Here is a 15,495-nt window from a genome sequence, read left to right on the forward strand (position 1 = left end):
TTTCCCCCTCCCGCCAATTGCTCACTCCTTCCTCCTTCACAGCACAAGGAGCCCCGGTGGCCACCCCTTCGCCTCGGCGCTTGTGGGACACGCTGGCTGCTTCCCAGGGAGCCTGCCAGCCCCGCGGTGCCACCGACTTGCCTTTTAACGGGCTGGACGGCGGTGCTGAGCGGGGCCTTTTTCCACCAGCAGGCCCCCCCCCCCTCCCACCTCGTAGGGGCCTGGGCTCCAGCCCAAATGGCTGCATCACAATGAACCGGCCCGTGAGCCTGAGTCAGCTGGCACGGGCCAGCCGCGTGTGGCTAAGCTCACGTCCGCTACGGCCATGGAGGCCAAGGCTTTTGCCCTCGCTCCCTGCCAGCAGTTGCTGTAGCCCTCTGGTACTAGCTGCCCTCTCCGCACGGCCGTGCCAACCCTCACCAGGCAGCCAGGCTAAGGGGTGCTGCCAGGCAGAAACGCGGGCCTCGCGTGCGCACGCTTGCAAGGCCCAAGGGCCATTCACCAACAAAAGTCTTTGTGCCAAGGGCTTTAAGGGTGCGGGGCCGTGCCTGTGAGGCCCCCCCCCAACAAAGGCGCTGCCAACAGGCCGCTGCCCCCTTGGACCTACACGCACGCAAACGGACCAGGATGTTTAGCCACCCGAGAAAGGCGTCTCTCCCCCCCACCCCCACCCCCACAGCCTGCCCCCTTCCCTCCAGAGTCACAACAGCGTAGTGCACCCCTGCCCAAAAGAGGCCCCAGGGAGATGGCCCTCCCTCACCCCTCCCTGAGCCCGCCTGCTGGCGCTCGTGCGCCCTGGGAAAACGGTGCGTCACAGCCACTTGGGGCGTCACGCTTAGGAACGGGGTAGCTAAGACGTAAACACCATGGTACTATAGTAATCCATGGGACGCCCGCACCTTGACTGCTGCGTACGGTCCTGGTCGCCCCCATCGGATCTGTTGGAAATGGGAACGGCCCCAGAGGTGATTGGGGTGTGGAGCAGCTTCATGAGGCAAAACTAAACTGCCAGGGACTGTTGAGTAGGATGACCAAGGTCTAGACCATCATGCCTGGTGTGTTACCCCTTCACATAACACACGAGTGGGGGGGTGTATGTGTGGGCCGGGGGGGTTACACGCTGACACGGCTAGGCAGCTGGTTTAAAACAAGGAAGTATTTCTTCGCCCAGTCAGCCCGTGGCACTTTTTGCCACAGGATGTTATGAAGGCAAGAACTGGAAATGGGTTTAAAAAAGAATTTCATGGCGGATGAGTCCATCACTGGCTCTTAGCCAAGGATGGAACCCCACGGTCCGGGTGTCCCTAAACCTTTCACTGCCAGAAGCTGGGCCTGGATCACTCGCTAATTGCCCTGTTCTGTTAATTGCCTTTGAAGCAGCTGGCCCTGTCCCCTGTCAGGAGACACACTAACGGGCAGGATGGATCTTTGGCCTGACCCACTGTGGCCAGTTTGGTAGGCTGGAAGAGGTGACAAACCCTTCTACTCCCCATTGTCACTGACACCACCCCCTGGGGCCCATGAGGCAGAACGGTGAGCCTGGTGAGGGGCCTGCCTGATGTCTGGCAACCAGCCGCAAGTGTGGCTCCCACACAGAGCCCAGGGAAAGGCTGAGCGCGCATGCATAGGAACCATGATGCGGCGCGGGGCTGGGCCCACAGCAAGCTGCAGCTGTGTTCGGGATGGGACGGTGGTTCTATTTCTACTGCCATCGCCAAGCGGCAGAGTTCAAGGTGGAGGCTGGAAGCCCGTCTCCTGACGCTGCATTTCCTGGTGCAGGTTTGGTTTGAGCCTCTCTCGGGGGTTGCACAAGTTTGCGTGTGGGAAGGGCAAGGCACGGCTCCACGCCCCTTTCCGTTCGAGCAGCTGGGCTTCCTTTGAAACGGACACTTTGTCCCACGTTCCTGGGAAATTCCAGGTTCTTTCCTGGCTGTCACGGCAGAACCAGGGAGAGCAGCAATGTGAGTGCAGGGCCGAACACATGGTTTAGCATGTCAAGCTGGGGGTGCTCGAGGTGGTCCGCTCTGTGACCGGTTTTAGAAGATGGACTGGGTGGGAGGCCCATCTTGAGCTCAGTGCAGGCAGGCCCCGCTCCATTGACAGCAGTGTTTATGGTGTTTGTAGGCCAGGTCTGATTGTAACATGCCTGCTCCAGCCTCTAGCCCTTCATTAGATATGGGGGATGTTAGCACAGATAAAATCCAACAGGTTACAGCAAACTCCCTTTATTGCAACAGACTCAGAGCCCACCCCCCACAATTGCATCAGGCCAGGATGAGGAATTGGTAAGGGATGGATAACTGCTTTTCCAGTTGTAGGGCCTGTGGTTAGGTGTTTGACTGTGTGTGTGTTTTCCCTGTGGGCTGCCCCAGCTCTGCGCAGACAGCTGGCACAGCAGAGCTTGAGCAAACTGCCCAATGACCATGAGATCCCTGAAGGTACGAAGGTGCCAGGCCAGGTTTATTGTCAATGAAGCACAGTAATAGCACCTGGCAGACTCTACAAGGATGCTAAGACACGTATACCCATGACAATGGAAAGTCCCGCCATTCTCTGAGCTGTGTCCATTTCCCCCTCAGCTGGACGAAGATACTCCCTCAGAGATACATCTTTCTACTCTGATACGAACAAATCAATACTGCCTCTAACCATCCTCTTGTACATGTTGGTTTGAGTAAAACATTTTTATTGCGTAGTTACCCTGACCTTATCAGTGTGTTCCTGTTATCCTTGGGGAATGTTTTTGTATCGTCCTTGATAGTGGGACGTTCTGGTACCACTTGATATTGGGATGTGTTTGCATGAGCACTCTGTGCCTAGCTCTTCTTAGGAATGTGTATTTCTACAATATCAGCTCTGTTCTTGCCAGATTCTGTGTTCAGGTCCTGCCTCATTCCAGGCCTCTGACACAAGGGCTTATGTCTCATGCTTTCTTCCTACTACAGGGCCAAGTTCTCAGGTGCATAGGTTATATTTGCCACTTTCCCCCCCGACCCTAACCTCATGAACACAAATTTAGATCAGATGCAGGGCTGCTCCAACTTGTGCTGGCAGTAACAGGCCTCTAGAGCTGCTCAGTCAATCCAGGATCACTGGAGCATATCAACTCCAGACGCCTGTCCTCCTTCCCAGGGCCTGCTCCCACAATGCACCATTCTTGCATGAGAGAAAGCACTACCTGATGCTCTAAGATGGGGATAAGGATCTAGGCACTTGTCTTTTGCATCCAGTTTCAGAACAGGACAGATTATGTAACTTGACAGATTAACACAACATACACACAGCATTGTACAGACTTCCTCCCCTCGCTGACATAGAAGAAGGATATGTGGATAAGACCTATTTTAAAAATAGGATTTGTGGTCAAACAGAACGCATGACAAGCCTGCACTTCTGTATATAATTGAAAAGGTTCCAGCCACATGGTCTTGGAGGGAGAAGTAGCATTTAAAAAAAACAACAACATGCCAGGTGACCTCAGAGAGGTGGTGTCTTAAGGGCCAAACTGGAAGCATCTGAACATGGACAGGCAAACCTGAAATCTCCTTTAGCCCTGGTGTGTGGGAAATATTGTTTTCTATTCACTAAGCAGTCACCTGTTCTAAGAACAGATTTTTACGATTACGATTACTACCTGTACACGGTACAAAATCTTGGTGGAATCTGAGAGAAGCTGAGTTAAGGGGTTTTAGGGAGGATTACATTGACAAAGGACTCGGATATGCAAGTATGACGAATAGAATACATTTCTTTTTTTAATGCGATTCTATTTCCATAAGTGACTAAAATGTCAATTCTCAACGCAAGGTGGAAAATACACTAGTCAGAGGATGGTTCCCTAATGAACCCTCTATACTAAAAGTATAATTTACTCTCCTCATGGAGGCACAGGATTTCAGCAGAGTAAATCCCATTTGAAACACAATATTTGCAGTTCCTCCAATGGACAGCACTACCAAAGACCAAGGCTCTTCACGGCCATCAATGAACTTAGCTTCACAACATCCCTCTGAGGTAGGTAAGCGTTGTACCATTTGACAAGGAAAGAAACAGACAGTAGTTCAGTGACTTGGCTGAGGTCACACAGCAAGCATGGAGTGGTACTAAGCCCACTGCTCTAGCCACTCAGGACAGGCTTCATTTAGAGTTACGTAGAATAAAGCCCCAGGCATCAAGATGAGGACGTAGCCTTCAATTACTAAATTCAGAAAGGATCACCTCTCAGTAACACCCCTCCAGCCCAAATAAAACATCATCTTGAGGGAAAGTGACAATGGAATTAAAAATAACAGGTTTTGAATTCTGAGAAATGAGTATGTAGTAGTTTAGTGAGATTCTTGGTGAGGAGACAGACAAGTACAAAATCAAAGTTAACTGGGGCACCATGCTTTCTGTACCTTGAATCTGAAATATGAGTTCACAGTGAAGTTTTGACGTTCTGAAATGTCTACAACTCTGTCAACGGTCCCATATATATGTCTGCATGCGCACATACTGATAGATTATGCTTCAAGAATGAGATCAAACTGAATACTGTAGTTGTTCCACATGTCTAGCATTCCACGCTGTCTAAATTCCAATAGGTGTTCTTTGGACAAGGTCAGCATGGGAAAAAACACCATTTTCTAAAGTAACATGCAACTCTTTGCAAGGAGCACTTTTGTTTAAATAGAAACATTTAAAACTTGGAAACCATAAAACAATAATTTGCAAATTTAACTAAATCCAAAATAAAATGCACAACAAAGCAGGGTCATGAAAGTTTACAGAACTTAAATATTTATTTTTAAACCATTTTAAACCCCAAAACATTGAAATAAGCTACATCTATAAACAGATTTACAGGACTAACAACTACATAAGCTATAGGAGCACTACAATTTGTATCTGTGATGCAGTTATTTTGTAAAGCCTCAGATCAACTGTATATACAACTTTTGCTGCTTTTACACTTATAAAAATATTTATTTAATCCATAACATTATTGTTTTCAAAACTATTTCCAGACTTTTTTCTCAGATATAAATTCTAATTGAGTTTTAGTTATATAGCAGATGAAAAGTTTTAAACAGAAACATTTCTTTAAAATTAAAACAAGGAGTTAAAAGTAATTTTTACAGTGTAGGCACCATTGAAAATAATTGTCCTTGGCATGTCTAACCACCATCTCTCACGAGTGTCCTTTATATAAAAACGATGTAATGGCAACTTTTGACTAAAAATGCAGTATTTGTTTGCACACCGTTACTTTTTCCAATATTTGGCAGACAGATTTCAGATTTCTTTAAAATGACTTTTGTGCAAAAACAAAATGTGCAGGAACCATAAAATAAACACATCCAGCCTTTATCAAAAATAAATTTACACCAACAGTTCCACAGCTAAGTACTGAAATACAATCCCAGTTCAAAACTTCAGCATAATATACATACTGGGTTGAAAAGAAAAAAGGACATTACCCATCTAGCAGTACCATAAATATATAACTGAAAGCAATTTTATAGTCTTACCTACTTCAGGGGAAAAAATCATTCTGTACTGCACAGTACAACCTTTTAGTGAAAGAATATCTATAACTCAATTATTTGCATATTAACTGGTAAATACCTATTTAAAATACACTTTCAGAAAATTATGAACAAATGATGTGGATGTACTGCCTTTAATGTACTTTAAGGACAGAAGTGTATAAATAGTTTACAGGAAACCACCACCACCCCCCAGAACGCTGGTGTTCTATGGATACCTGCTTGTGAGGTATTTATCACATGACACCCAACTTCTCTCTGGCTACCTCCCACCCAAGCATACAATGCGCTGTTTTTATACGCAAAAGAAAGAAATTTAAATTAAACTGGACTTCAATTTCTGTCCATTATTGCCAAAGCCCTCCCCCCCGCCCCTTGCATCTGTATTGCTTTAAATTTCCTACCATGATGAATAAGATTTAATTACTACTTCTAAATCTGTTCTAAAAGGTAATACATCTACTGTACATCAGGATATACCTGCTGCTACATATCACCTGCAAACTACTGACATATTGCTCTCAAATGTGTATAATCATAGAGCTGCCTAAAATACGGTACCAATTTAGAAGTATGATAGATATTGTTGCAGGTTTAGTTTTAGGGTATGATAAACCTATGGTGATCAAAGCAGGTGCTACGGCAATATCCTACCCACTAAGTATAGGCTTGTGAAAAAAGCTATTTATGAAGCATGTTAGTGATTTACAAAAGTTTAACTTATGAATACAAAAGACCTGCACGTTCCCATCAATGTACAGTAACAAAAAGCATAAAAACATACTGTACTTACACTTCCTATTAACTAAAGTAACGGCCACATCTAAAAGCAAAACTGCACCTCAACATTTATCTGATTAAACAGATGAAACTACAATATTAAAAGTTGTTCTTTACAAAATAATTTCCTGAAAATATAAAACCATGTACACCATCACAAAATAGTTAAGTAGGGTCTTCCAAATCCTTGATCATCATCGTCCTCCTCCTCATCAATATGTTGCAAAGATCCAAAAGGCACAAGGAGCTCATGAGCTAAGCACTGCCAAGCTTGAAGTAGTTTTGGTGGGTTTCACTGGGTCCATATGAAACAGCAGTCATTTATGGGAAGTTTCTTAGGATGAGTCATTAACAGAAATCCTATGCATAAAAATACACAAATAAGAACTGTATTCACTTTATTCCAACTTGGTACACAGCACATGAATGCACCACACTTCAGTGTATAAAGCTACTAAACAAGTAAGTGCATTAATCTTATCTCAGAAACATTAGCTTTTAACCTGATTGCCTACACAGATATGAAAAAAACCCAAGGGGCAATGTTTCTCATAGAAGACCCTTGAAATAACATGCAGTGAATTTTTTTTAAAAAAAGGTGAGTCAAGGGCTTATCTGCTCCCCTGGTAAAGTTTATAAATGTCTCTTCAACAAGGAAGTGTCTACATTAAAACTGCAGTGTAAATAAAGAACAAAGAGAATAATTGTTTTTACCATTAATTTTTCATTTATAGTAACTGGAAGTGTTATTTGTAACTACAATAGCTAAAACGTTTTCTAGAAAGAAATGAAGTTCTCAAATAGATTCTCCCTTTATTTTGCCACTGTTGTTCATGCTGAGAAGACTCTCTCCGTTGATCTCAATGAGAGTATTTGCATAGAGAGGTGCTCAGCATGTAAAGATGGCAGACAAAGGGAATGAACACTACATTTTTACTGCAGTCTAGGGATTATATATAATGCAATATGTCTAACAAATTATATGAAACTGGATAAGAAAACACACTTGACCCAAATTCTATTATTCCACCTTAAACAATGTATTAAGCGATCATAAATGTGTTTGATTACTCTCAGTCTGTTAAAATAGCAATAATGTTTCAGTTTTGTAACTCCTTTTATCTTCATTTTGTCCACTCAGCATTAGAACTGTGTACTGTACTCCTCCCTTAATTTCTGCCGTACTTTGCATGCCTTTATGTGTTCTAAGTGAATAAAACCTTTTTTTTACTGTTTGCTTTTAATTAAAACAAGCATGCAGATTTTGGAATGATAAAGAACCTTCTGGAAAAATACAAAATGGTATTTCTAGGTCAATATTTGAATGAAACCTAAACTGATAAATATCTGTTGACCTAAAAAATTAATTTTCCTTTAGGGACCAGAATTAAGGAAGTGTTGATTTTTATAAAGTCTGGGAATTGCACCATTCATTTTAAAAATGTGGCATCACTTTTTCTGATATACATGGGATTATCCTTGAAGTCTTTAAACCATGATTTGAGGACTTCAGTAGCTCAGACATAGGTGAGAGGTTTTTCGCAGGAGTGGGTGGGTGAGATTTTGTGGCCTGCGTTGTGCAGGAGGTCAGACTAGATGATCATAATGGTCCCTTCTGACCTTAATATCTGTGAATCTGTGAATCTGTGAACATATAAATGCTACTGTCTTATACTGTATTGGTTTCAGAGTAGCAGCCGTGTTAGTCCGTATCCGCAAAAAGAAAAGGAGTACTTGTGGTACCTTAGAGACTGAAATTTATTTGAGCATAAGCTTTCGTGAGCTACAGCATCTGATGAAGTGAGCTGTAGCTCACGAAAGCTTATGCTCAAATAAATTGGTTAGTCTCTAAGGTGCCACAAGTCCTCCTTTTCTTTATACTGTATTGGGTTACACAGAAATCAGGGTTGCATCCGATGAAGTGAGCTGTAGCTCACGAAAGCTCATGCTCAAATAAATTGGTTAGTCTCTAAGGTGCCACAAGTCCTCCTTTTCTTTTTACAGAAATCAGTGGGGACATATAGCACCTTCACAAAGCCCTCAAGCTACAGACGTGTCTTTTCTTGAAATTCTGTACATGTTTCGCTAAGATAAAAACTGCTAAAATCACCAGTTCTTGTCTGTCACTTTTATCCTCCTGGAAGAGTTTATGTAGCTTGACCAAACAACAACTGATCACAAACATTCTAAAGATAAAGATAGACACTGTTGCCTCTGAATTGCAACCAGCTTTAAATAGGTTGATTAGGGGAATGAGCCAAACTGGCTGGGGTCTCCCCAACTAGCCTCCACACCCAGCAAACAGCATCAATGGCCAATTCCTCCCTCAGGGGCCACCACATGCGGTAGAAGTTTCTCCAGCTCATGGGGCAGAGAGCTTGGGGAGGTGGAAGGCAAACCGAGTCAGGTCCCCTCTTACACACATGCACATGATAAAGTCTAACTACAGGATGGCATAAGATTATTTTCACAGCACACTAGTCTCATCGAGTACATAGGATGGATGCACAATGGAGCAGAATTAAGATTGCCTGGGTAATTGTAACACTGGCATTTCTTAATCTGAGACCAGAACTTTGCAACTTAAGTAACATTTTTAACGTAGTTTACATACAATATGATATATATATATATATTGTATTTTTTTAAATGCCCCTCCCCGCCCCCCCACATGCCTCCAAAAAAACCCCAACTTACTTCTGAAATTTCTCCATAAGTTTCTTCACCATCTTATCTGTGATCCCTGGACATGTAGATTCTGCCATAGTGATGCTCTTCTCAAGTTCTTCAATTGCTTTCTTCCTGCTAGTATTATTTATGTCCTGCTGTTTAAGCTGAGTGAAAGACCAACACAGATGTACCTTAAAGATTTATAAAATGCTTGTGCAAATTTCAAAGAGAACTTTGAATTAACGATTTACCTCAGCAAACACAGGTGTGATTATCATAGTTAAACAACTCACGGTTTTCACAAGGTCTTGATCCTAAAAGTTAGCAAACATACATATTTAATATAATATATATATTCTATATGCATTTATAAAAGCAATCATATTTATGCTTGCATCATCATTTTAAAAGACTTGATATTTAACAGAACCTTTGCAACACATCACAAAAGACATATACTTTACCTCAACAAATCTAGTGTGGTTTGGAAATAAATGCTTGATGATATTTCTGAACCAATGCCACTTTATATTATGGTTCATTTCTCGGTCAGATTAATTCTATGTAATTCTTTAAAATTAAGTTATCTCTAGACAGACATTGTGCCATGAACTCTCAGTATTATCTCTACGGCTAAGCTGCCATGGACACTGGACTTCACCATTAATTAATTTTGGGGTTTTACTAGCAGATATTTTTGTTCTATTTTATGAAAAATAAAAATAAGGACTGAAGCCAAAAGTCAACAGCTTCCAATCAGCTCTAAGAATAAAAAACTTCAGATTGTACATACTGTTCCATTCTGCAGTTTCTTTGCATCTGGCTTCTTTCGAACTGTAGTAAAACTCCACTCAGGATGAGAATTATTCTCCTTGTTGCTGGACTCCCTAAAGAGAATCACAAGGATACCTTCTACAACGACAGTGGTCAAAAACACAAACTTAACTAGCCCAGGTAATGAGCATGCAAATGAAACTGCATGGTTAATTTCATCTGCCTTAAAAATTCATGTCTATTGAACCTTTATTGTTAAATAAATTAAGTGAACTTTACAAGATCTTATAGTTCTAACTCATCTCCCCCCACCACGTTTTTCCCTCTCGTGTCACAACTCAAACTGCAAGCTCTATGGGACAAGGACATTGTCTTATGTGGCCCAATAAATGTGGCTACAATTACATAAGACAATGATTTGGTGTCCAGCAAATGGAACACTTACAGACATTGGACAGGTGAGGGCTGGGCAGGTTTCCAGACACACGGCAATCCTGGCCCGCAACATCTACTAATTCAACCCTGGGGGGCTCTCCTGAGCAGAAACGGATAGTTGTACCAAACTGTTTGGTACTTCGGTAGCAAGGGCAAAGTGTACACTGGGGCAAGACTAAGACATGACACGCTTGTCACAGAAGCAGAACTGGAATTTAAGTCCACAGAGATTGGAAGAATAGCACACAAGCAAATCACAGTATAGGCTCTAGTTTGAGAGCCGAGTTCCATGCAAGGCTGCTGCTAACGCACGAGCTCGAGAATGATTGCAGCATAGCACAACAAGAGCAGTGAGTTATAACTCAACATACAAATGAAACACTGCTGCATTAGTAATGTTCAGAGAAGCCATACTAAAACACACTTACGAATCAGAACCATCTGAATCCGATTCATCACTACTGTGCCCTTCTGCCTTCCATCTCTTAAACCGGTCAATAAGTTCTGTCAGATAAGAAGTCTTCTTGGCATTTTTCAGAATGAATTTGTGTTTCAGGAGTTCCTTTGCAGTCGGGCGCTATAAAAAAAACAAAACCACAAAGATATTTACACTTATCCTACATAAAGATGTTGTGATTTTAAATGTTATTTAAAAACATCTCCTCCTTGGTCCAGCCCAGAACCAAACATCCATATAGTAACAGGAGCTTCTAAGAAGCCAAACACAACCTACATTTATAATCCTCTAAGACTATGATCACCCCATACAACAGCTACAGAATTGATCAATTAGTGATTTCTGTATTAGATAACAGACACCTAGACAAAGCTGACTGATGATACTTCTCCAATTCAATGAGGTTTGTAACCAGAATAAATATATTTTAGTGTAAGTCTTGCTGGGGTATCATTCAAGGTTGGCCCATGCTTCCTCCTCTCCAGGTAAGGTGAGCTATTACCGGGGTGGGGACCAAAACCTTTTGTAGTGATAATCAACGTGGGCCATTTCCAGCTGTTGACAAGAACGTGTGAGGAACAGTAGGGGAGGAAAACAAACATGGGGAAATAGTTTTACCTTGTGTAATGACACATCCACTCCCAGTCTCTATTCAAGCCTAAGTTAATGGTGTCCAGTTTGCAAAGTAATTCCAATTCAGCAGTCTCTCGGAGTCTGTTGCTGTCGTCATCATGAATAGGTCAGAATATGAACAACAGGCTGCTAGGCAACTCTCCAACACCACTTTCTACAAGCCATTACCCTCTGATCCCACTGAGAGTTACCAAAAGAAACTAGGTTTCAGAGTAACAGCCGTGTTAGTCTGTATTCGCAAAAAGAAAAGGAGGACTTGTGGCACCTTAGAGACTAACCAATTTATTAGAGCATAAGCTTTCGTGAGCTACAGCTCACTTCTTCAGATGCATCATAAGCTTTCGTGAGCTACAGCTCACTTCTTCAGATGCATCTGAAGAAGTGAGCTGTAGCTCACGAAAGCTTATGCTCTAATAAATTGGTTAGTCTCTAAGGTGCCACAAGTCCTCCTTTTCTTTTTGCAAAAGAAACTACAGCATTTGCTCAAGAAACTCCCTGAAAAAGCACAAGAACAAATCCGCACAGACACACCCCTAGAACCCCGACCAGCGGTATTCTATCTGCTACCCAAGATCCATAAACCTGGAAATCCTGGACATCCCATCATCTCAGGCATTGGCACCCTGACAGCAGGATTGTCTTGCTATGTAGACTCCCTCCTCAGGCCCTATGCTACCAGCACTCCCAGCTATCTTCAAGACACCACTCACCTGAGGAAACAACAATCCATCGGTGATCTTCCTGAAAACACCATCCTGGACACTGTGGATGTAGAAGCCCTCTACACCAACATTCCACACAAAGACGGACTACAAGCCATCAGGAACAGTATCCCTGATTAATGTCATGGCTAACCTGGTGGCTGAACTTTGTGACTTTGTCCTCACCCATAACTATTTCACATTTGGGGACAACGTATACCTTCAAATCAGCAGCACTGCTATGGGAACCCGCATGGCCCCACAGTATGCCAACATTTTTATGGCTGACTTAGAACAACGCTTCCTCAGCTCTCGTCCCCTAATGCCCTTACTCTACTTGCACTACATTGATGACATCTTCATCATCTGGACCCATGGAAAAGAAGCCCTTGAGGAATTCCACCATGATTTCAACAATTTCCATCCCACCATCAACCTCAGCCTGGTCCAGTCCACACAAGAGATCCACTTTCTGGACACTACAGTGCTAATAAGCGATGGTCACATAAACACCACCCTATACCGGAAACCTAAGGACTGCTATACTTACCTACATGCCTCCAGCTTTCATCCAGACCATACCATAAGATCCATTGTCTACAGCCAAGCTCTACGATACAACCGCATTTGCTCCAACCCCTCAGACAGAGACAAACACCTACAAGATCTCTATCAAGTGTTCTTACAACTACAATACCCACCTGCAGAAGTGAAGAAACAGACTGACAGAGCCAGAAGAGTACCCAGAAGTTACCTACTACAGGACAGGCCTAACGAAGAAAATAACAGAACGCCACTAGCCATCAGCTTCAGCCCCCAACTAAAACCTCTCCAACGCATCATCAAGGATCTACAACCTATCCTAAAGAACGACCCATCACTCTCACAGATCTTGGGAGACAGGCCAGTCCTTGCTTACAGACAGCCCCCCAACCTGAAGCAAATACTCATGAGCAACCACATATCACACAACAGAACCACTAACCCGGGAACCTATCCTTGCAACAAAGCCCGTTGCCAACTGTGTCCACATATCTATTCAGGGGACACCATCATAGGGCCTAATCACATCAGCCACACTATCAGAAGCTCGTTTGCTCACATGTTCTTGTCAACTGCTGGAAATGGCCCACCTTGATTATCACTACAAAAGGTTTGTTTTCCCCCCCGCCCCCCTCCTGCTGGTAATAGCTCACCTTACCTGATCACTCTCATTACAGTGTGTATGGTAACAGCCATTGTTTCATGTTTTCTCCCCACTGTATTTTCCACTGCATGCATCCGATGAAGTGAGCTGTAGCTCACAAAAGCTTCTGCTCAAATAAATGTGTTAGTCTCTAAGGTGCCACAAGTACTCCTGTTATTTTTGCGGATACAGACTAACACGGCTGCTACTCTGAAACCTGCATTATACTACCGCCTTCTGTGCTTTAGGAAGCTGTCTCTGGAGCCGATCATCAATTCTCTTTAGTCATCTCAACATCTCCATGGGGAGGAGGAGTAAGGTCTAAGTAGCAACAAGGTACTCCACTCCCTCTTACAATAGAGAAGCATACAAAGTCACAGGCTCTCACGTTACACCCATCACCTATGTAGTAGATTTCACAGCCAAAGAGCTTTGCAAGCATTAAGACGACACAGATGAGAGATATACTCACAAATGTTGGGTCCTTATTCAGACATGCATCAATAAATTCTTTAAAAGGTTTGCTGAATTCTCCTAATAGAGTTGGAGGATTGTTTTTTGGAATAAGAAACAGAACTCTCATCGGATGCATGTCAGAGTTGGGTGGCTCTCCTTTGGCTAGTTCAATAGCAGTAATTCCCAAAGACCAAATGTCAGCCTGGGGGAATGAAATAAAGAGTTTTATTCTCACTGAATACAAAGTTGAAGACTGAGGTGTCACAGATTATTATTTGAATTCTATACTAGAGCCAATAAAAAAAAGAGGAGTTCTGTAAGAGCTCCTGACAGCGCAATAATTACATATATCTTTTTAAACATGCTTACTGTACACATATTTTATACACTGTTAACATAGCATAAAGGTGATGAATATAAAAAACACAAAGGTCAGGAAATTTATGCTGAAAGTGGTAAAGTTTCCCAGAATGTCCCAGGCATAGCGATATAGGACACAGAACCAGAGACAATAGAGACAGAAGAGGTCTCTGGATATACACTTGCACTCTGGAAACTCCTGCAAAGACTGCAATGCCTTTAGAAGCTAATGGAGCAGTAAATTCTCAGTCACCATTTTTCACTCTGCTCCTTTTGAAAAGCAGGTTCTCACTGGTCATTTTTAAATCTTTGAAAGTTTCCCTTTAGATTGCAATAGCAATAATAGAGCACGGAATGGAAACAAAAACATCTCGCACCTTGACAGTATCCTGGGGGGATTTGTGCCAAAGAAATTAATCTAAAATGACAATTTCCAACTCGGTGGCTTTTCATGAACCCTACTAGAGCTCTCACACTTTTGCAGAGGTAGGACTGTGCCGTCTTTATTTATGCAGTATACAGAGTTTACCTGGAGGTTTCCACGTGCTTTCTTTGACCATTTTATATAAGTTATTCACCGGCAAACTTTCCATAATCTCATAGGTCTATCACTCAAGCTATGACAGATGTGAATTAAGTGCTTACACAAACACCTACTTGTCATTACGGTGTGTGGAAATAAAATGAAGATGTCAGTCACATGACTATTACAGTTCTATAATAAAATATAATATGACTAAATGATTTGTAATTTACATACAATTCAAAACTCTGTGTAGCTTAAAGGGTACTTTACCAAGACTGATCTAGCCAAAAAGCAGAAGTTAAGCTAATTTCTTCTGAAGCTGCCTTTATAAGAGAACAATTTCTATAGTAATACTTACTTTTGAGTCATAAGCCGACTGCTGTATAACTTCAGGGGCCATCCAAAATGGTGTGCCTACAAAGGTATTCCTCTTAATTTGTGTATCCGTCAGCTGCCCAGCAACTCCAAAATCAGCAAGTTTAACATCTCCTTGCTCTGACAACAAGACATTGGCAGCTGGAGGGTGGAGGGAACGGAAAAGAGGTGAAGTCAAATGTAGTTTATCACACTGCTCCTATTACTTTAAAAGACATTAAGTTAATATTTAAAGTTTTATGCACCTTTTATATCCCTGTGAATTTTCTTCTCCGAGTGTAGGTAGTCTAGACCTTTCAAGATTTCCTTTAACATAGTAGCAATCTGGAATTCATCAAACGGACCAGCCCGTAGCTTTAGAGGGAAACATTAAAATTAAAACAATATTCCCGATCTTATCCTTAATCCCTGCCTTGTCATTTATTAAAATGCAGTTACAGTACGTTTGAAACTTCAGCTTTTTTGCTATAGGAAGTGTCTTTAACAGAGTGCACAAGATGAAAAGATTCGTTATATATGTAGATTAAACATACTGGGACACGGGTACTGCAGAAAGGGATACTAGCAGGTTGGTAACACTCACAGCAGTACTGCTACATAACTTAAAGAATGTT

At 42.4% G+C, this 15,495-nt stretch overlaps 1 protein-coding gene across 4 annotated transcripts in view; it reads right to left on the bottom strand.

Moving 5' to 3' along the window:
• Positions 1 to 4,758: 4,758 nt before the first annotated feature.
• The window catches only part of STK26 (serine/threonine kinase 26), a 54,393-nt gene continuing 43,656 nt past the window's right edge, over positions 4,759 to 15,495 (bottom strand). For 2 of the 4 annotated variants that reach the window (XM_073358518.2, XM_073358521.2), the window contains 8 exons: positions 15,127 to 15,235; positions 14,865 to 15,022; positions 13,637 to 13,822; positions 10,616 to 10,764; positions 9,772 to 9,865; positions 9,230 to 9,292; positions 9,006 to 9,142; positions 4,759 to 6,668 (listed from right to left, as the gene is read on the bottom strand). In XM_073358518.2, the coding sequence (XP_073214619.1) occupies positions 6,644 to 6,668; positions 9,006 to 9,142; positions 9,230 to 9,292; positions 9,772 to 9,865; positions 10,616 to 10,764; positions 13,637 to 13,822; positions 14,865 to 15,022; positions 15,127 to 15,235 (921 nt within the window). In that variant the 3' untranslated portion in view covers positions 4,759 to 6,643. The remainder of the gene's footprint in view (positions 6,669 to 9,005; positions 9,143 to 9,229; positions 9,293 to 9,771; positions 9,866 to 10,615; positions 10,765 to 13,636; positions 13,823 to 14,864; positions 15,023 to 15,126; positions 15,236 to 15,495) is intronic. The other 2 variants (XM_073358519.2, XM_073358520.2) reach the window with 2 other exon arrangements.

Source organism: Lepidochelys kempii, chromosome 9 (genome assembly GCF_965140285.1).
Source record: "Lepidochelys kempii isolate rLepKem1 chromosome 9, rLepKem1.hap1, whole genome shotgun sequence".
Classification (NCBI taxonomy): Eukaryota; Metazoa; Chordata; order Testudines; family Cheloniidae; genus Lepidochelys; species Lepidochelys kempii.